The following is a 21,734-nucleotide window of genomic DNA, read 5'->3' as shown; positions in this document are numbered from 1 at the left end:
TTTTGTTTGTTTTTAGTATGCCTCCTGTAGCGCCTTGGGATTGCTGTGAGCAATGAAAGGTGCTTTATAAATCGAATTTATTATTATTATTATGATCAAATAATGCAATTCTTAAAGAAATCTCCAAAAGTCACATCTTTACTGCCAAATCGCAGTATTCATTTTCCTATGGTATTCTTCAAGGTCTTGGTTTCCTAATGCGGTGTCTTTGACCATTTGCATCACTTTTTGACTGGTCAAAAACTGTTCAAACTTGCACCAAACTTGTGTGAAAAAAAGCATTGATCCAAAAATGTAAAAACTTGAGATGAGAATGGCAATACTTATGTCATAATATTCTAAGCACTTAAACACTCTACATTTCAAATATTTGAATATACACCTGACTAAAACAAACTTTTTGAATACAGAATTATAACTGGAACAGCAGCTCAGGTTGCGGTATCTTCGGCTCACTGCTGTTTATATATAATGACTGATTGCAGTTGTTGTACGTGTTGCGGTTGCCAAAATGGTCGGCTAAATGAAATGTAAAGTCATATAATGCACTCGAGCAGAGAAAAATGTGTAAAACAAGTAAATTGTGTAAAAAAAAGAAAGCAATTTCTGCCGTTTTCCTACCGTGGTCCTGAGCAAGAGTGTGTGTGCGTCTCTCAGCGAGGTGTGTGTGCAGGTACCCTTAACGCCCCACTCAGGCAGCCAGTAGAGTAGGAGCAGCAGGAGACCCCCGGAGCACACGGTCCCTACACCCACCAGGATCATCTTCCATACACAGGGCCGATAACCCCACACCTCCTGCACGGACACACACTCATGTAAACACGCTGAAGGGTAACACTTCTCTCTAAATGACTGGCTAACCTTCTCATCTCAGGCTGCGGCCCCACGAGGACGAATTCGGTCGTTTGCGTTACTGTTTAGTGTCATATAGACCGTTCGGCCCCACGAGGACGACCGAATATGGCACTAAACGACTGAGGAAACGACAACGGGTCCCAAGGTGGATAGAAAGGCATACGCAGCTCTCTGGGGGGTCAAACGGCTCCGTGTGTGCGCCCTATACGGACATTTTCAGATCACTGATAGTGATTGCGCAATAGCCCCGCCTCTCCCCACCTCTTCTGCTCACCTCCGCTTACCCCGCGCCAGTGCTGAAGTGTTTCGCCACCAACAACAACAACAACAATGGCGGATCGCAGAGTTGCTATCGTGCTCCGGACGCTATTGACCATGCTACAGTTGTTTGTGCAACATCTACAGCAATAATGATGAGGCAATAGCCCCGCCTCTCCCCACCTCTGCTGCTCACCCCCGCGTCAAAGTAAACTGCACCCTGAATTCAGATTATTTATCTTTCTCTCGCGAGTGAAGTCTAATCTGACAGGACGGAGACACCAGCTCTGCTCCCCTGCAGCTCCTCCCGCTGCAGCAAAACACACACTTCAAGTCAGATCATCACCCTTAGCTATTTTAATTACCTCTCAAACTCCCTAAACTAGTTATAACAATGTTTATTTTTACTGTCGGCCGGGTCACTCATTACTGGATGAGCTGCTGCATGAGACAGACACTGACGCTGTCTGAAGAGAGGGAGGAAAAAGAGAGGCTCCGTGTATTTTATCATTATATTATATAGAGTCGTTATTCATTTGTTTTAAAGCTCAATAAATAACAAAGAAGACCTTTGACCGGCACTTTTATAATTGTGTCCGGAAGATTTCAACTTTAATACACGCTGACTGGCGAAAAACTCTGCCCGGTTCCCTCGGCCCCCACCGCGGAGAATAAACAGAAGGGCAACCATGACAACCATGCTTCTTCGCTGCTTTTGTGGAGGAAGTTACAGCGCCACGTACAGGCTCGGCATATGTACTGCAGCTTCTCCAGCGGTTGGAGCTAAACGGAGCGGTCTCGTGTGGGCACACTATCCAGATAATTATTGCATGTGGACGGAAGCCGTTTGCGATTGCGTTAATCCTATGCGTTTAGCCGTTTTCGTCCTCGTGGGGCCGCAGCCTCAATAGCCCCTGGAAAGCGGGCTATCCAGTAACACGCAAATACCAGGACCCTGAAACTGAAGCAGCTAAATGGAATTCAGTCGAAATATAATTTACATTTTTACAACTGTACCCTAAATGTTATTATTTACACGTTTCCTACTCTAGTGTCGTCTGTGGAAAAGGCCTGTTCTCATTCTAGAGTTTAAAATGTTTTAATATTTTTTAAGTAAAGTAATTTCACTGTAACCTAGAACAAACTTTGCTTCAACAGGAATACATATTTATTTGTTGGGGACTATTTTCAGTAGCCGATTAACGGCGTATTTGGATTCAAGAGTTATGTTTCACTCAAGAAACGGCCATTTGTCCAAAACAATCGGATAATCAGTTCCAGAAATGTAAGTGGATTACAGTCCACTCTGCTTGATAAGCACTCTTGGCAATATGTCTTATCACATACTGGTGATTGCCACCTTGAATTAGAGTGGACATACTTAAAGGTGAGGTAGGTCATTTTGGAGAAACCAGCTCGAGTGCTAGAATTTGAAAATACAGTCGGAAAAAATATGCCCCTTCCTTCAGACTTCCTTCCTGGTCGTGCTTTTTACAGTACTACGGCTTCCACAGATGACATTTATGTATTTAGTGTCAAAGCATTTCATACATTCATTGCTATCGGGATGTTGAGAGCATTCCATGGAATATAACAAAAAGCGTTTCTGAAGTGAATTACCTACCCCACCTTTAAGATGCAAAAATGTGTTCATTTAAATCTAGTGGTGTTTTTGGTTTTTAGCTGATTGCATATAATTGAGAACTCTGATGTTTAGAAAATAAGTTTGATGTTTACCAAACATAGGTGAGATTTAAAAGCCCTGATTGGCAGATTTAGCCCAGCTAGCTGTGTTAGCTTCTTCTTCTTGCTAAAGCTAAGCTAACAGCTTTACAGTAAACACGCAAAAACAAAAGTGATAACCATCATCTTTTCTTACTTTATCTAGTGTTTTCCCACGAAAACTATAAAAAAACTGGGTATATGCATTGTGCATTTCTTAACTTATTGGTTATTGACACCCTCCACCCAAAACTGCTCTTTTATTAAGCAATAAACCTGAAATGTGCAATATAGAGACAGTGCTATGACCACTTTACGTAAAACAATTATATTTTCATAAATGTCCCAATCATTTTTATTGTGGTCGCAATATTTTAATATGCTATTTATGTCACTTAGTTTTACTTAAATTGCTGCTACACATTTCTTTAGCCATGGTAGTTTACTCATTGTCTTTCTTTTTTCTTATACATGCCTTTTTCCCCTGCTATGCCACTTTTGCTGTAACGCTGTAAATGTCCTCGCTGCGGGACTGATAAAGGAATTCAGATTAGAACCGAAATTGATATTTACCATCTCATCCTCCAGTCCCTGGTTTATAATCGTCGGCTCTTTCGTCTTCATTCTGTCTGAAGTTCAACAACTGAGAAGAAAAAAGCGAAGAGAGATCATTTTCTTTACTGGAACTCCAATGGGTGGTTTACTCACGGACGCTTTCTTATCACAGAAGCCTCTACTCTGTCTGGTCAGCAAACATGCTGCAATGCTAATAACAGTCAAGGACTTGAAATGGCCAAGTTTAATAACTTTGCAAACTGAAAATAAACCCCCCAAAACAGAAGTGAATATTCCAGTAATCCTCACAAATACTAACAGACGTTTGTTTAGCGTTCAACATAGTAACACCATTGAGTAAACCTCATCTACCTGGTATTAATCCGGAGGAAAAGATATTCCCTATCTTCATACCAGTCACGTCTTGAGACTTGGTGAAAAGCTTCTGGTACATTCATTGTCTTGTTTTTGAAACCTTTTAGATGTTGTCCACATACATTTCCTGGAATATTAGCTCAGTCAATAGTTGAAATATGGCGTTACTCTGGCTTTTTATTTAACCTTTATTTAACCAGATAAAAGCATTGAGATAGAATCAATGCTTGATTGCATTGATTTGATTGAGTGAACTTCTGTAGGACTTAACTGAGCCTTTTAACACACCGACATGTCGACTCACTGACAATTGTATTGACACATTAGTGCGACACTCTTGGATGTGAAGCGTTGATCCAGGACAGGGTGGGCCGTGAAACATGGAACCTTTGCACCATGCAAATGTTACTGCTCAATAACTGCCACACCTACAGTAATGTTTGACTCACAGCCAAGCACTATCATGTATGCGGTCGCCTGGTATTTTACATCTGTGATTGTACAACTGTGATATTTACATGTATAGATGTATGATAAGACATGATTTTATTGAGCGCTGCACTGTTCTTTTTAGCATTGTTAAACTGTCTCCTGCCAGGTTCAAGGATCTCTCTCACATCTATATATCACTGAACTCCGCTCCCGTACTTATTTTGAGAAACTTGGGCACAGGTATTTTTCTGTTCCACAAGCGCAGCTGGAAAAAATGATACTTTTATTGGAGATTTCCAGATTTAACTTAAGTTTCTATTGCCTTTTAACTTACGATTATTTCTGTAAAAACTAAATGGTTTCTTTTTCTTACCTTTCTCTACACTATACTGTTTATTTATACACAAAAGTGTGTGATTTGTTTTCATTTAAGACAGCTTGATCATTTAGGGCTTGTATGTCGTTATTTAGCCGTCTTTGTGAAACACAACTTGAATATGGATAATTGCTCTTTAAATAAAAATTACAAATACCAAATGTAATAGTTATTTTGTGCACTTCTGTACAGCTATTGTTACCAAGTAAGTTGAATGACTGATGTTTGGGGGGGTTTCTGTAGATTTAGAGATAATATTGAAATTATGCATTAATTGGGCCAAGATAATGCAATTAAATCTTATATCAGAAAGGTCCAGCTCCAAATTCATATTTTAGACACTTCCTCCACAGTTAATATGAAACTTTATTAAATTACATTTATATAACTTTTCAAAGAGAAAACCAATCGTCCATGACAAATCTAACAGTTTCACCATCCCTCTTGTGGTGGCAGCATCATGCAGTAAAATAAAGTAAATATTGCAGCATATAAATACATAGAAATCCTGTTAGAAACACTGCTGCAGTCTGCAAGCCAAACTTTGGATAAGATTTATTTTCCAGCCGGACAAAGACTCCAAACATAAAGCCAAAGCTACACCGGGCTGGCTTCAAAACAACTATGTAACAGTCCTAGAGCAGCAAAGGTCCAGATCCCAATCCAGAAACAGTGGCACGGGGGTCCCCATTGCGACCCGACATAACTTTATAAACAAGTTTTTACATGACTCAACTCATGCCTCCCCTAAATAATGTGCTTTTTTTTCAACTTAAATTTACAATTGGCACACTGACATTATATTTATTAGAACTGCCTAGTTGATTGATCAATGCATCGGATATGTTGGTCTTTAGTTACTTTAGATGTAGTTTGTTGATTTCTCTCATGCCGAGTTACCTTTTTTTCAAGAAATAATACCGACATTAATCTGCTTGCAGCTAAAACATTAAGGTTATGGACACAAAGCATGAATAATTGTAATGCTAGAACATTCCAGTATTGTAACAGTAGCCTACAGCTCTATTATTAAAGTGATATTATAATTATTCTGTAATGGGCCATTCTGCATGGAGTACTTTGACTTTCAGTAGACTTTAAGCATAATATGAGGCCAAGAGTGTTGTGGCTTTACTTGTATACCATGAATACGACTCGTGTACTTGTTACAGTATTTTACACTGTAGCACCTACCACTTCCATCACTTTCCAACAAATCCCACTAACCAAAACAAACTCAGTTATTTAACCTGAAGTTAAAGGGTAGAGTTTTTACAGATACTTACGTAAACAACATGTTTAAAATGAGAAAAGGGAGAACAAGCTCAAGTTAGAAGTTTCCTATCAGAGAGAAAAACAAACAATCCCAGTTTCAACAGTATTGCATCACCAAACAGTGAATGAGGAGCCATTTGCAGTCACTGTTTGACACGTTTGTTACAAAGTTGTTTCTTTTCACAAGTTCCTTGTTGAGCCGTGATGGAGCTCCTTTACCTTAACTGTTACATGACTGAAAATGAACACCGTGTGAAAAACATCGAATTCACGCAAATTAACAACTTACCGACACTTTTCTCTTCTCAATCAATGCACGATACGTTGCATAGTCAGGTGAACTAACGGTTGCATCAAAAGTTAGCTCGCGTGCCCCGTTCAGCAGCCTAGCAACACTGGAGATCGAACATGTGTCTGCAGACACGCGCCAACACAACACAGCTCCACGCCGCGCGGAGATAGGACCGTCCCAAACCGGTCCATTCAGAAGGAAGTGATGAAAACAGGATGTGAGGTCACTAAAGGACACCGGGTTTTGGATTAGTTGCTACAAGTTGTAATAAATCGAAGTGTGGCGACGTGTGCAAGAGGGGGGAAAGGGTGACGGCCCCTCATGTACTGAGGCTCAGTTCGTGCGGCGGACGCGGGTGAACCCCTTTACGTGTCATCCCTGCTATCTTACACGAGTCATTCTTTAATAAAAGAAAACCTTGCAAAAAATAAATAAAAGGGGGAATACTGCTTCATTTAGTTATTAGCGGGAGGATCTGGCATGTTTAGCTAGGAGTTATTTCAGGTCAGTGGCTGAGAAGTTTTCAGTGACTTGGCTGAGATTTTAGTCCTTGCATAACCTTTTGGTTCTTCACTACAGATGTTACAACAAACTCAAATACACAGCTGGTGGGGGATTCAAATATAGTTTATCTTCACAATTAATCTTTTAACAACAACATTTGATAAGGAGTTTTTTTTAACATCTGTTCATAAAAGTTATAAAGTGGAAGGTTTAAAGTCAAATATATGATCATCTACAAGGTGTTACGTGTCTTAAAAACAGGTAGGACTAACAATGCTCATTACATTTTCACAACCTTACATAATCAAAAGAACTGGACAGTTTTTAGATTCATTTCTGTTTAACTTTTCCCAGACCAGTTAGCCTTTATTTTCAACTTCTTTAACAGCATCCTGTGGCGCGACAGCTCCAGATTTTTTACCTGAAGGAGAACCAAGGCAGAAAAAATGTTTTATTTACACAAGAAACATCAAGCTAAACCAGTCAATAATCAATATAAGACAGTAAATTAAAGTTGCACAAAAAACTAGCCCTCTAATGACAATGAACAACATGAGCAAGCAACAGCTTTATACTAACAAAGGACTGGCTTATCTAAAACCAGTTGAGTAGCACTTGAAATGTTTTGGCTCTCTCAAACTTATATGATTCTGTTTTCTTCAAGTTTGTATCTTCTTGGTCGAATGCACTTATTGTAAGTCGCTTTGGATAAAAGCGTCAGCTAAATGCAATGTAAAAACAGCTGAGTATTTCAAAGCGTCATATGCAAGGACAGTACAAATATTTTCTAAAAGAAGCTGCCAAAAAAGAAGGTGCAATGCATTTATTAAAGGTCCCATGTCATGGTCATTTCTACTGATCATAACTCCATTGTTGAGGTCGACTAGAATAGATTTACATTGTAATTTTCCAAACTCACATTGGTTTCTCACAGCATCTCTGTATAGTGTGTATTCACTCTCTGTCCTACACGGCTTGTTGGAGCTCCCCCCCCCCCGTGAGCCCAGTGGTCGTCTGCGAGACAGCGAGACACAGCGAAACCCAGCCCGAAACACACACACACCCGCAGCCTGGCTGGGAGTTTGTGTGTATGCCCAGGCTGAGTTCCGCGGTGTCTCGCCGACCCCACACCAGTGAGCCAGCTCACAGTGTCCCGCTCCTCGCAGCAGCGTGCCTCGCAACGTCCTGCCGAGTGTGTGTGTGTGTGTGTGTGAGGAAGTCCGCGGATTGGTCCAAACGTACCGGCTCCGCGGACGTTACATTACGTCACTATACCCGAAATACGTCACTATACCCAAGAAGTAAACAATGGAAAAAGAGAAATCTCCAACAAGGCGTTCTGGGGCAGCACAGACAGGTCTTTTCTGCATTAGAGTTTTACTCGCTACAGGGTGCACTTTGAGGGTTTGACACGTTTACATGCAGACAAACCTTCATAACACAAGGGGACGGGTAATAACCGGAAAAGCACGACATGGGACCTTTAAAATCATTTTTAGGCCTAATTGTTGGCCACTTGCTTATTTAAACATAGAAGACACAGCAACATTAACATATATAAAGTTGTGTTTGAATGTTATTCCAATATTCTTTTAGCTTCGTTTTTGGTGTCCTCCAAACTAACCGCCCAGGCAATTATCTGGCTCTGTAGCTGTGAAATGTAAATTGCAAATATGTCTCTATCAGGGCTTTCTAATCTTGTGAATACCGGGTTTTTTCCCACCATGATGTCATACTTCATATGTCCACAAAAAGATGTTACAGATGCGCCGAGGAAATAACCTTTTACAAACTAAACAACCAAACACAAAAAGTATGCTGCTCAGTAAACACGGATACATTAGCCCAGAATGTTTCCCATTTTTCCAGAACATAGAAATATCCCAGGACTAGCTGGAACAGGACTAACTTGGTTGCTACTTGGTTCTGGATAGAAGGCATAACGTGTGTTTGAGTTGAGGTTGAAAGCAGAGATTTAGCCAAAAACAAAAGAGTTACTATACAAAAAAACAACGCGTAAAAAGATGCTCTGCAAATGAGGGGAACTACGGATCATTCATTGCATGTTTGTCGACTAGTCCCCTTTGACGTTATCAGTAGCCCACTAAATCCAGTGTTACTATAAAAAAATAACACTAATTAGATATTTTTTCTTCTCAAATTCTTCTTATGAGCATACAACTACAATGAGACCTTGATACACGCCAGTTGAACTCAAACATTACCTTTCTTTTTTCCTTTCCCACGTTTGTGTTTGCCTGCCTGACCGGCAGACTTCTCACCAGGTGCCTGGGGGGGCTTGGAGGGGAGTGTCAGACTTTCGCAGCCTGGACCTTTGCATAAGTCACCGTCACTTTGCTGCCATCGATCTCACAGTCCTCCATGGTTTCTTTACCAGCTTTGCAGTGGTCTTCACTCTCAAACTCTACAAAGCCAAAACTGAAAAACATTTCAATTGACACAAGTCAGTGTAAATCGGACTTCCAGAATAATCGAAAAAACATGTTAAAATGATGACAAAAAAACGTGAGGCTACCCACTTTTTTGAAACTCCCGTCTCTTTATCTACAGTGACTCTTGCACTTGAAGCTCCTTCAAAGGCACTTTTAAGAGTCTCGGCAGTCGTCTTCTCAGCGAGGCCCATGACGATCAAGTTTTTAATGAGTCTAAATGGGGGAAAAACACATTGTGGCTTTGGAAACACTTCCAATGTATGATTTGCAGTAACTACATGGATAATAGAACATAAACAATCCCACATACATTTAGCCTGTGCAGACCCTTCTTTCTTGTCGCAAAATTGTACTTTGATCTCCCTTTTGGAAATTGTCAATTTCTGGGATGACTGCAGGGCCTTCTCCGCGTGTGCCGCGGATGCAAACTCAACAAACGCAAACCTGCAGAGGATTACAGATGTTCTTGAGAACAGGCAAATGCTTTCTTTATTTGAAAGGTGAAGTGAACATGTACTTACCTTTTTGGTTTGCCTTGGCTTTTAGGCAGGTTGATACTAATGGCTTTCGCAAACATTTTCTTGAGGTTTTTTCTTGCACATTGAAAGGCAGATTGCTCACAAATAAGGTTTTATTTGGATGAGCTGCAGCTGTGAGAAAGAAAATAGATCATTTGTCACCAGGTCAAATTGCCAAATCCAGATTTTGTTGATGGATATTGAGATGTTAAAAAGGCAGCAACAAACATAGTTGAACCTCTGAACCAGAGGTCGCGTTAACCGAATATTTTCCGCCAATGACGGATTTTTTCTAACAATGACTGAAAAATCTGAAAGCAGTCCGTCATTTTGACGGATTAGAACACAACTCGGAACAGCGCCAACAAGTCCACCAGCGGCCCACATTATATTACATCCTTAGTGGCCAGGTAGACTGAGGGCGATCTACTGTACTCTACTGTAGTCTAACTATTATTTAGTCATTCACACCCCTGTCCAGTAGGTGGCGAGTGTGTGCATATTAAGTAGCTATTGTCTAGTCTTGTTTTTGACCTCGTTGTTTAACCGGCTTTAGCAATCGCAAAATGTCACGGCAGCTGATCAATCCGAAGCTTTTTTAATAAACCCAGTAATTGTGATGGTGTGGATAAACGAGGTGAAAAGAGGGATTGATGCGGTGGAGGATGAAGGACAAGCCAGTAAGACTAAGACCAGCGGCAGAGGGGCAAGCAAGTGGCAAGGAGTTCAAGCGGGAGTACCGGGTGCAGTGGGAGCAAGAGTTTGAGTGGCTGAGGAGGGAAGATGGCAAAATGTTCTGCGACATCTGTAGAGAAGCTAAGATGAGTAACGGATTTGTCCGAGGGTGCACGGCGATGCAGAAATCAGCGTTCAGGCTAGGCGACAGCAGGCCAATGGAGTTGTTCTTGGATTTTTTTTTTTCATATTTTGATTGTAATTGTCTCGTTTAAAACGATGGCATTGTTCATATTTGCCTGTTTAGGCACAATGGTCGTGGTGTTTTAGCGGCCTCTGCCCCCTCTGCTGTGCCGTCAGTGCAGGAAAAAAATAAATCATTCATGTTCGTGTTGACATGAAAAGTGACCACACTCTGTTTCATTCTTTTTTTCTCTCCATGCCCTTAAAAGTTCTGTATGAATCATTAAAACATGAATGAACATTTGGCTGCTCAGTACCCAAACATAAATATTAAATAGGTCTCATCTCATCATTAAAACATGAAAAATAAAACGACGGATATAATGGATTATGACGGAAATGTTACGATCCTGTCCGTCAAAATGACGGACAACGAAAAAGTCTAACGCTATTACTGCTCTGAACCCAAAAAATGGCCTGCAGGTGTGTGAAAGGCATGTTTTCTTTTCAGATTTTTAGGGCGAAAATAACGCAATTTATCATAGCCAGGAATTCTAAAAACAAAAATGACAGCCTGATTTATAATGTGCAAATGCTTCTGTCAGAAAACGTAAAACTTTGCTTAAAATAGTGATATTTCACTTCATAAAACCACTTCATGCTCTATTTCAAAAGTCAACAAAAGTAAAACCGTCTGCTCCCTTAAAATAAATGCAATTATGTGTTCCTGACGGAGATGGAAATCATGAACGGTTTCAGTAAATGAGGTGAAACTTCAGCTGAGCTGCAGGCCATTCACACACAGAAGAGACAACAAAGTGTGTTTAAAGGGACCCTATTATTCTCTCCTCAGGTTCATATGTATATTTCTTGGTCAATCGCTTAGAGATGTCCGAGCCCCTTAGCCTATCCCGTACAATGGGTTGGAGAGGTAGCCAATAGAAGCAGGAGTGTTACATAGGTGATGACACTGTAAACTCCCCGATATTTATAAAACTTTGGGGCACTTGGCAAAAAAGTTGCATATTTAGAGATTACGTTTTCTCGCATTTTAGGGGAAAGGAATGAAATCCCCAAAAGTTGAATTTTTTAGGCATTTTACCAATAACTGCACACAATAAATGTTTCAGTTCTCTCCACTTCTAGCCATGTTTGTGCTGTTTTCGTAGGAGGTGCAGTACTTTTAAATGACCAAAAAAAAAAAAAGTCACCTCAGTTATTAAGAGTACATTTCCAAACATCCAGTGATCTACCTTTAGTGTCGTCTTTCTTCTCTTCAGTTTTGGTGACTTGCCCTTTCTTTTCTCGGACTTTTTCCACAATCAGAACACGGTCACTCATCTTGGCTCCTTGTTTTTGCTGCAGCACTTTCCTGGCCATAGCTTTGTTTGGGAACTCCACATAGGCAATGCTGTTGAAGAATGAAAAAACTATTTATTCAGTACAGATTACAAATCATTATCATCACAATCACATTACTAAATATATCAATTAGGTTTTTGTGTACCTAGAAAGTGAACCTTAGAGCATTTCTTTTTAAACTCTTACCCTGTTTTTGGGGTCTCTGCTCCACCAGGAAAACGAACACAGGGTTCCCAATTTGAAGACTTTCAGAATGTCTTCTGTTGTCGCTTCGTACGGGATATTCTTCAGAAACAAACATCTGCTATCTTTGGCCGCTAAACACAGAACAGCCCTCAAGTTAGACATTTCATATTTAACAACCTCCGTGGACCTTATGGTGTTTTACATTCCTGTATAAAGCCCCCACAAATCCATTATTTTGGTTATTGAAAAATAACCATACTCATATGAACATAAGTTTTATATAAACTCAACAATGACTGCCCTCTAGTGGTTCAAATGAACACTACTGCTGCACCACTAGGAGAAAAGGTAAACAACATAGAATTAAATAACTACATTTTCTCGTTACCTCTTTTTTCCTCAAAGGATAGTTTTGGCTTCACCTTGTCTTCACTTTTGACTTTTGCTTTGGCAACCTTCATGGGCAGCTCATTCATCAAATGTCCATTTAACATGAAGCCTTTCAACAAGTCCATCTCTGAGGCCAAATCTACGAATGCATATTTCCTACAAGAGAAAACATAATTTGTTAGTTAAGTCAGTAGTTTTCGTAGCAGCACTAATAATTCGTGAGGAGTAGAAGCAGGATTCTCACCTGGACCGGTCTAATCTGATGGCTTGAACCAGGACGCATTGTGTCATGAAGTAGTTTTAGGAGCTTGAACAGAGACGGCACTCTCACAGTAATCTCATTCTCCCCGAAGAACAACCTCCTGGTAAAAAAAGAAAAAGCAATAAAGTACGATGACACGGAGAAGTGCATACTCTGATGTTCTGCCAGTTCATTGGAATACATTTGACTTTTGAATATTGGTTATTGTGATGAGAATGATCTGCAGGAAAGATGCTTGCATGCGTGTACCTGTAGTCCTGCAGTGTTTTAGACAGGCCAGCGCTGTGGTCGGAGTGGATGCTCGCGCAGCTCACCTTCACATCCTCCAAGCCTCTAGAAGGCACACGCATTCATTTCATGTGAATAATACACACAGTTTCAAGTATTAAATAACACACTTTTACAGAAGCCCTGAAAGGCCTGCAGAGAGAGATTGAAATCTGTTCTAAATCATTGTGTTTTGTTTTGTTCCGTGTGAGTTACTTGATACCAGGTGAAACTATAATGTTTTAACAAGTATAACCCTTCTATGTTCATGGTTTCCATCTGTGAAACGGGTCAAAAGAATCTGTCAGGGTCGGTTTTGATACTACTTTCTTTTTCATCTGTGAATGCGAGTGATATTTTGTTGCGTAGTTTTGATAATCATTTCGGCCACAAGATTACTATAGTACTCTAAGTAGGACTTAAGAACTGATTAAGAATGAACATTCCACTGCAATATCAATAAACACCATCAAATGGTATATCACACGGAGAAACCATCTGAAATGACCAAGTGTCTCACTAAAACCTGTTTCTCATTCAATAATTAGTTTATTTCACTTTTTTCACCAACTTCCAAGAATATTATCCTGAAAATTTTTCTTTCCCGTTTCACCAATGAAAGAAAATCACTTGTTATTCTCTTAAACAAAAAAATTATATACAGATGCAAATGATATAATGTATCAGCAGAAAAAGATCTTCCTCGATTGCTTTCCATACATTTAGTTTGTTCAGCAAGAAGGTAAAACATTTCCAAATAAAAGCGCATGGTGTTTCAGAGGGACTCTTACATATAGAACTCAAAGTTCTGCATCATATCGTTCCAGTAGTATTTGGTGCTATGGTGGGTGAAGTAGAGGATCTACAGAAAGAAAGGGAGAGACATATTTAGTATTGTCTGTGGGACAGCCACACATGGGAGCAACAAATAATGTGAAAAAGCAGCAACCGTTTCAATATGAGGCACCTGAACAGGCGCCTCATATTTCCCATGATGCTCGTCGTGCGCAGCGCTGATACCGTAGTCTCCGGCTCCGTTCGGCAGCGGAGCTGTGGACATCCGATCCAAGCTGTCGAAGGGTTCCCTCCCCGGAGCCAACATCACGTGGACTTTGGCTCGAAACCATCGACTGAACTCGTCCTGTTTAGCAATATAAAGAATAGCTTTTGTTTTCCTTGGCTGTGAGATCACACATCATCAGTAGGAGGCGTGTGGTGCAGTGGATTCTGCGTTGGTGTTGGGATCAGGGGGTCACAGGTTCAAACCCCACTGCAGTCCCTGAGACACTTCGCCCACAGTATTGAGTGTGTGAGTGCCTTCGCTTTGGATAAAAGCGTCTAACAAGTGTCATGTAATCAGGAGAGTGCTACAGTGTTCGCCAAAAGAACGTAACACATGTCAGGATGATTAGTGAGCAGCGGCACCAGACTGAACTCACTTCTGTGAACGAAGACATAGGTTAGCACACGCTGGAGTAAATCTCTTTTTTAAACGTACTGTATTAAATGATCTGTTGTGACCTTTTGGTATATTGACAATAAGAGTCTTCTTCTATCTGTTGCCAAAAGTGTTCGTCATTCCACGATCAATCCAAAATCCAAAACAGAAGCTATTTTAGTTGGCACACCAAACCGGGCCCAGTCATCCCCCATAACTCACATGACCTTTCTGGACTAAACATACCCCTCTCCACAGCAGTTACCAACCTGGGTGTAAGATTTGACATCTGACCTTTGACCCATATCAGACACCTGTGCAAAACCTCCTTCTACCACCTCAGGAACATTGCAAAGCTCCGCCCCACACTCTCCCTGTCAGATGCAGAACACCTGGTCCATGCCTTCGTCTCCTCAAGGCTCGATCACAGCAACGCTCTCCTCATCGGGGTCCTAGCGGGAGCCTTCAGAAGCTCCAATACGTACAGAACAGTGCCGCCTAGGAACCCTGAATGAGGGTGAGAAAGTACAACCACATCACACCCGTCCTTCATTCCCTCCACTGGCTTCCTGTCTCGTTCAGGATCGCACTACTGGACCCATCAGTGCATCCACACGGGAACGCTCCTTCATACCTGAAGGAACTTCTCACATCTCAAGCCTCCACACCCACCTCCGCTCACAACCAAACCATCGGCTTCGGCCCCCCGAGGACCACACTCCGCACAATGGGGGATCGGGCTTTCTGTGCAGCTGCTTCCCTCCGGAGTAGTATCCACAGACCACCGACGCCTTCAAGAAAGGCTTTAAAACCTCTTTTAAAAAGCTTTTTGATTAAACTTTGTTTGTTTTAGTATGCCTCCTGTAGCGCCTGGGGATTGCTGTGAGCAATGAAGGTTGCTTTATATAAATCGAATTTATTATTATTATTATGATCAAATAATGCAATTCTTAAAGAAATCTCCAAAAGTCACATCTTTACTGCCAAATCGCAGTATTCATTTTCCTATGGTATTCTTCAAGGTCTTGGGTTTCCTAATGCGGTGTCCTTTGACCATTTGCCATCACTTTTGACTGGTCCAAAACTGTTCAAAACTTGCACCAAACTTGTGTGAAAAAAGCATTGATCCAAAAATGTAAAAACTTGAGATGAGAAGGCAATACTTATGTCATAATATTCTAAGACACTTAAACACTCTACATTTCAAATATTTGAATATACACCTGACTAAAACAAACTTTTTGAATACAGAATTATAACTGGAACAGCAGCTCAGGTTGCGGTATCTTCGGCTCACTGCTGTTTATATATAATGACTGATTGCAGTTGTTGTACGTGTTGCGGTTGCCAAAATGGTCGGCTAAATGAAATGTAAAGTCATATAATGCACTCGAGCAGAGAAAAATGTGTAAAACAAGTAAATTGTGTAAAAAAAAAGAAAGCAATTTCTGCCGTTTTCCTACCGTGGTCCTGAGCAAGAGTGTGTGTGCGTCTCTCAGCGAGGTGTGTGTGCAGGTACCCTTAACGCCCCACTCAGGCAGCCAGTAGAGTAGGAGCAGCAGGAGACCCCCGGAGCACACGGTCCCTACACCCACCAGGATCATCTTCCATACACAGGGCCGATAACCCCACACCTCCTGCACGGACACACACTCATGTAAACACGCTGAAGGGTAACACTTCTCTCTAAATGACTGGCTAACCTTCTCATCTCAGGCTGCGGCCCCACGAGGACGAATTCGGTCGTTTGCGTTACTGTTTAGTGTCATATAGACCGTTCGGCCCCACGAGGACGAACCGAATATGGGCACTAAACGACTGAGGAAACGACAACGGGTCCCAAGGTGGATAGAAAGGCATACGCAGCTCTCTGGGGGGTCCAAACGGCTCCGTGTGTGCGCCCTATACGGACATTTTCAGATCACTGATAGTGATTGCGCAATAGCCCCGCCTCTCCCCACCTCTTCTGCTCACCTCCGCTTACCCCGCGCCAGTGCTGAAGTGTTTCGCCACCAACAACAACAACAACAATGGCGGATCGCAGAGTTGCTATCGTGCTCCGGACGCTATTGACCATGCTACAGTTGTTTGTGCAACATCTACAGCAATAATGATGAGGCAATAGCCCCGCCTCTCCCCACCTCTGCTGCTCACCCCCGCGTCAAAGTAAACTGCACCCTGAATTCAGATTATTATCTTTCTCTCGCGAGTGAAGTCTAATCTGACAGGACGGAGACACCAGCTCTGCTCCCCTGCAGCTCCTCCCGCTGCAGCAAAACACACACTTCAAGTCAGATCATCACCCTTAGCTATTTTAATTACCTCTCAAACTCCCTAAACTAGTTATAACAATGTTTATTTTACTGTCGGCCGGGTCACTCATTACTGGATGAGCTGCTGCATGAGACAGACACTGACGCTGTCTGAAGAGAGGGAGGAAAAAGAGAGGCTCCGTGTATTTTATCATTATATTATATAGAGTCGTTTATTCATTTGTTTTAAAAGCTCAATAAATAACAAAGAAGACCTTTGACCGGCACTTTTATAATTGTGTCCGGAAGATTTCAACTTTAATACACGCTGACTGGCGAAAAACTCTGCCCGGTTCCCTCGGCCCCCACCGCGGAGAATAAACAGAAGGGCAACCATGACAACATGCTTCTTCGCTGCTTTTGTGGAGGAAGTTACAGCGCCACGTACAGGCTCGGCATATGTACTGCAGCTTCTCCATCGGTTGGAAGCTAAACGGAGCGGTCTCGTGTGGGCACACTATCCAGATAATTATTGCATGTGGACGGAAGCCGTTTGCGATTGCGTTAATCCTATGGCGTTTAGCCGTTTTCGTCCTCGTGGGGCCGCAGCCTCAATAGCCCCTGGAAAGCGGGCTATCCAGTAACACGCAAATACCAGGACCCTGAAACTGAAGCAGCTAAATGGAATTCAGTCGAAATATAATTTACATTTTTACAACTGTACCCTAAATGTATTATTTACACGTTTCCTACTCTAGTGTCGTCTGTGGAAAAGGCCTGTTCTCATTCTAGAGTTTAAAATGTTTTAATATTTTTTAAGTAAAGTAATTTCACTGTAACCTAGAACAAACTTTGCTTCAACAGGAATACATATTTATTGTTGGGACTATTTTCAGTAGCCGATTAACGGCGTATTTGGATTCAAGAGTTATGTTTCACTCAAGAACGGCCATTTGTCCAAAAACAATCGGATAATCAGTTCCAGAAATGTAAGTGGATTACAGTCCACTCTGCTTGATAAGCACTCTTGGCAATATGTCTTATCACATACTGGTGATTGCCACCTTGAATTAGAGTGGACATACTTAAAGGTGAGGTAGGGTCATTTGGAGAAACCAGCTCGAGTGCTAGAATTGAAAATACAGTCGGAAAAAATATGCCCCTTCCTTCAGACTTCCTTCCTGGTCGTTGCTTTTTACAGTACTACGGCTTCCACAGATGACATTTATGTATTTAGTGTCAAAGCATTTCATACATTCATTGCTATCGGGATGTTGAGAGCATTCCATGGAATATAACAAAAAGCGTTTCTAGAAGTGAATTACCTACCCCACCTTTAAGATGCAAAAATGTGTTCATTTAAATCTAGTGGTGTTTTTGGTTTTTAGCTGATTGCATATAATTGAGAACTCTGATGTTTAGAAAATAAGTTTGATGTTTACCAAACATAGGTGAGATTTAAAAGCCCTGATTGGCAGATTTAGCCCAGCTAGCTGTGTTAGCTTCTTCTTCTTGCTAAAGCTAAGCTAACAGCTTTACAGTAAACACGCAAAAACAAAAGTGATAACCATCATCTTTTCTTACTTTATCTAGTGTTTTCCCACGAAAACTATAAAAAAAACTGGGTATATGCATTGTGCATTTCTTAACTTATTGGTTATTGACACCCTCCACCCAAAACTGCTCTTTTATTAAGCAATAAACCTGAAATGTGCAATATAGAGACAGTGCTATGACCACTTTACGTAAAACAATTATATTTTCATAAATGTCCCAATCATTTTTATTGTGGTCGCAATATTTTAATATGCTATTTATGTCACTTAGTTTTACTTAAATTGCTGCTACACATTTCTTTAGCCATGGTAGTTTACTCATTGTCTTTCTTTTTTCTTATACATGCCTTTTTCCCCTGCTATGCCACTTTTGCTGTAACGCTGTAAATGTCCTCGCTGCGGGACTGATAAAGGAATTCAGATTAGAACCGAAATTGATATTTACCATCTCATCCTCCAGTCCCTGGTTTATAATCGTCGGCTCTTTCGTCTTCATTCTGTCTGAAGTTCAACAACTGAGAAGAAAAAAGCGAAGAGAGATCATTTTCTTTACTGGAACTCCAATGGGTGGTTTACTCACGGACGCTTTCTTATCACAGAAGCCTCTACTCTGTCTGGTCAGCAAACATGCTGCAATGCTAATAACAGTCAAGGACTTGAAATGGCCAAGTTTAATAACTTTGCAAACTGAAAATAAACCCCCCAAAACAGAAGTGAATATTCCAGTAATCCTCACAAATACTAACAGACGTTTGTTTAGCGTTCAACATAGTAACACCATTGAGTAAACCTCATCTACCTGGTATTAATCCGGAGGAAAAGATATTCCCTATCTTCATACCAGTCACGTCTTGAGACTTGGTGAAAAGCTTCTGGTACATTCATTGTCTTGTTTTTGAAACCTTTTAGATGTTGTCCACATACATTTCCTGGAATATTAGCTCAGTCAATAGTTGAAATATGGCGTTACTCTGGCTTTTTATTTAACCTTTATTTAACCAGATAAAAGCATTGAGATAGAATCAATGCTTGATTGCATTGATTTGATTGAGTGAACTTCTGTAGGACTTAACTGAGCCTTTTAACACACCGACATGTCGACTCACTGACAATTGTATTGACACATTAGTGCGACACTCTTGGATGTGAAGCGTTGATCCAGGACAGGGTGGGCCGTGAAACATGGAACCTTTGCACCATGCAAATGTTACTGCTCAATAACTGCCACACCTACAGTAATGTTTGACTCACAGCCAAGCACTATCATGTATGCGGTCGCCTGGTATTTTACATCTGTGATTGTACAACTGTGATATTTACATGTATAGATGTATGATAAGACATGATTTTATTGAGCGCTGCACTGTTCTTTTTAGCATTGTTAAACTGTCTCCTGCCAGGTTCAAGGATCTCTCTCACATCTATATATCACTGAACTCCGCTCCCGTACTTATTTTGAGAAACTTGGGCACAGGTATTTTTCTGTTCCACAAGCGCAGCTGGAAAAAATGATACTTTTATTGGAGATTTCCAGATTTAACTTAAGTTTCTATTGCCTTTTAACTTACGATTATTTCTGTAAAAAACTAAATGGTTTCTTTTTCTTACCTTTCTCTACACTATACTGTTTATTTATACACAAAAGTGTGTGATTTGTTTTCATTTAAGACAGCTTGATCATTTAGGGCTTGTATGTCGTTATTTAGCCGTCTTTGTGAAACACAACTTGAATATGGATAATTGCTCTTTAAATAAAAATTACAAATACCAAATGTAATAGTTATTTTGTGCACTTCTGTACAGCTATTGTTACCAAGTAAGTTGAATGACTGATGTTTGGGGGGGTTTCTGTAGATTTAGAGATAATATTGAAATTATGCATTAATTGGGCCAAGATAATGCAATTAAATCTTATATCAGAAAGGTCCAGCTCCAAATTCATATTTTAGACACTTCCTCCACAGTTAATATGAAACTTTATTAAATTACATTTATATAACTTTTCAAAGAGAAAACCAATCGTCCATGACAAATCTAACAGTTTCACCATCCCTCTTGTGGTGGCAGCATCATGCAGTAAAATAAAGTAAATATTGCAGCATATAAATACATAGAAATCCTGTTAGAAACACTGCTGCAGTCTGCAAGCCAACGGGGACTTTGGATAAGATTTATTTTCCAGCCGGACAAAGACTCCAAACATAAAGCCAAAGCTACACCGGGCTGGCTTCAAAACAACTATGTAACAGTCCTAGAGCAGCAAAGGTCCAGATCCCAATCCAGAAACAGTGGCACGGGGGTCCCCATTGCGACCCGACATAACTTTATAAACAAGTTTTTACATGACTCAACTCATGCCTCCCCTAAATAATGTGCTTTTTTTTCAACTTAAATTTACAATTGGCACACTGACATTATATTTATTAGAACTGCCTAGTTGATTGATCAATGCATCGGATATGTTGGTCTTTAGTTACTTTAGATGTAGTTTGTTGATTTCTCTCATGCCGAGTTACCTTTTTTTCAAGAAATAATACCGACATTAATCTGCTTGCAGCTAAAACATTAAGGTTATGGACACAAAGCATGAATAATTGTAATGCTAGAACATTCCAGTATTGTAACAGTAGCCTACAGCTCTATTATTAAAGTGATATTATAATTATTCTGTAATGGGCCATTCTGCATGGAGTACTTTGACTTTCAGTAGACTTTAAGCATAATATGAGGCCAAGAGTGTTGTGGCTTTACTTGTATACCATGAATACGACTCGTGTACTTGTTACAGTATTTTACACTGTAGCACCTACCACTTCCATCACTTTCCAACAAATCCCACTAACCAAAACAAACTCAGTTATTTAACCTGAAGTTAAAGGGTAGAGTTTTTACAGATACTTACGTAAACAACATGTTTAAAATGAGAAAAGGGAGAACAAGCTCAAGTTAGAAGTTTCCTATCAGAGAGAAAAACAAACAATCCCAGTTTCAACAGTATTGCATCACCAAACAGTGAATGAGGAGCCATTTGCAGTCACTGTTTGACACGTTTGTTACAAAGTTGTTTCTTTTTCACAAGTTCCTTGTTGAGCCGTGATGGAGCTCCTTTACCTTAACTGTTACATGACTGAAAATGAACACCGTGTGAAAAACATCGAATTCACGCAAATTAACAACTTACCGACACTTTTCTCTTCTCAATCAATGCACGATACGTTGCATAGTCAGGTGAACTAACGGTTGCATCAAAAGTTAGCTCGCGTGCCCCGTTCAGCAGCCTAGCAACACTGGAGATCGAACATGTGTCTGCAGACACGCGCCAACACAACACAGCTCCACGCCGCGCGGAGATAGGACCGTCCCAAACCGGTCCATTCAGAAGGAAGTGATGAAAACAGGATGTGAGGTCACTAAAGGACACCGGGTTTTGGATTAGTTGCTACAAGTTGTAATAAATCGAAGTGTGGCGACGTGTGCAAGAGGGGGGAAAGGGTGACGGCCCCTCATGTACTGAGGCTCAGTTCGTGCGGCGGACGCGGGTGAACCCC

The 21,734-nt window shown here is 40.8% G+C and overlaps 1 protein-coding gene, 1 long non-coding RNA gene and 1 pseudogene across 6 annotated transcripts in view; all 3 read right to left on the bottom strand.

Moving 5' to 3' along the window:
- The window catches only part of LOC117462263 (polyamine-transporting ATPase 13A3-like), a 48,439-nt gene extending 42,005 nt beyond the window's left edge, over positions 1-6,434 (bottom strand). For 2 of the 5 annotated variants that reach the window (XM_034104405.2, XM_034104408.2), the window contains exons 1-3: positions 6,138-6,434; positions 3,409-3,478; positions 622-795 (exon numbers count right to left, since the gene is read on the bottom strand). In XM_034104405.2, coding sequence (XP_033960296.1) covers positions 622-795; positions 3,409-3,459 — 225 coding nt within the window. In that variant the 5' untranslated portion in view covers positions 3,460-3,478; positions 6,138-6,434. The remainder of the gene's footprint in view (positions 1-621; positions 796-3,408; positions 3,479-6,137) is intronic. The other 3 variants (XM_034104407.2, XM_034104406.2, XM_071206461.1) reach the window with 2 other exon arrangements.
- A 317-nt stretch (positions 6,435-6,751) lies between these two features.
- Positions 6,752-8,959, bottom strand: LOC117462410 (uncharacterized). The gene is made up of 2 exons (XR_004553818.2): positions 8,870-8,959; positions 6,752-7,065 (listed from the first exon to the last, which is right to left on the bottom strand). It is a non-coding gene; the product is annotated as an uncharacterized lncRNA (long non-coding RNA).
- Positions 8,960-9,293: 334 nt separating this feature from the next.
- LOC117462155 (nucleolin-like) lies at positions 9,294-14,042 on the bottom strand (annotated as a pseudogene).
- Between the last annotated feature and the right edge of the window lie 7,692 nt (positions 14,043-21,734).

This window comes from Pseudochaenichthys georgianus, chromosome 17 (genome assembly GCF_902827115.2).
Source record: "Pseudochaenichthys georgianus chromosome 17, fPseGeo1.2, whole genome shotgun sequence".
Classification (NCBI taxonomy): domain Eukaryota; kingdom Metazoa; phylum Chordata; class Actinopteri; order Perciformes; family Channichthyidae; genus Pseudochaenichthys; species Pseudochaenichthys georgianus.
This window is presented reverse-complemented; position numbering and strand designations above follow the sequence as displayed.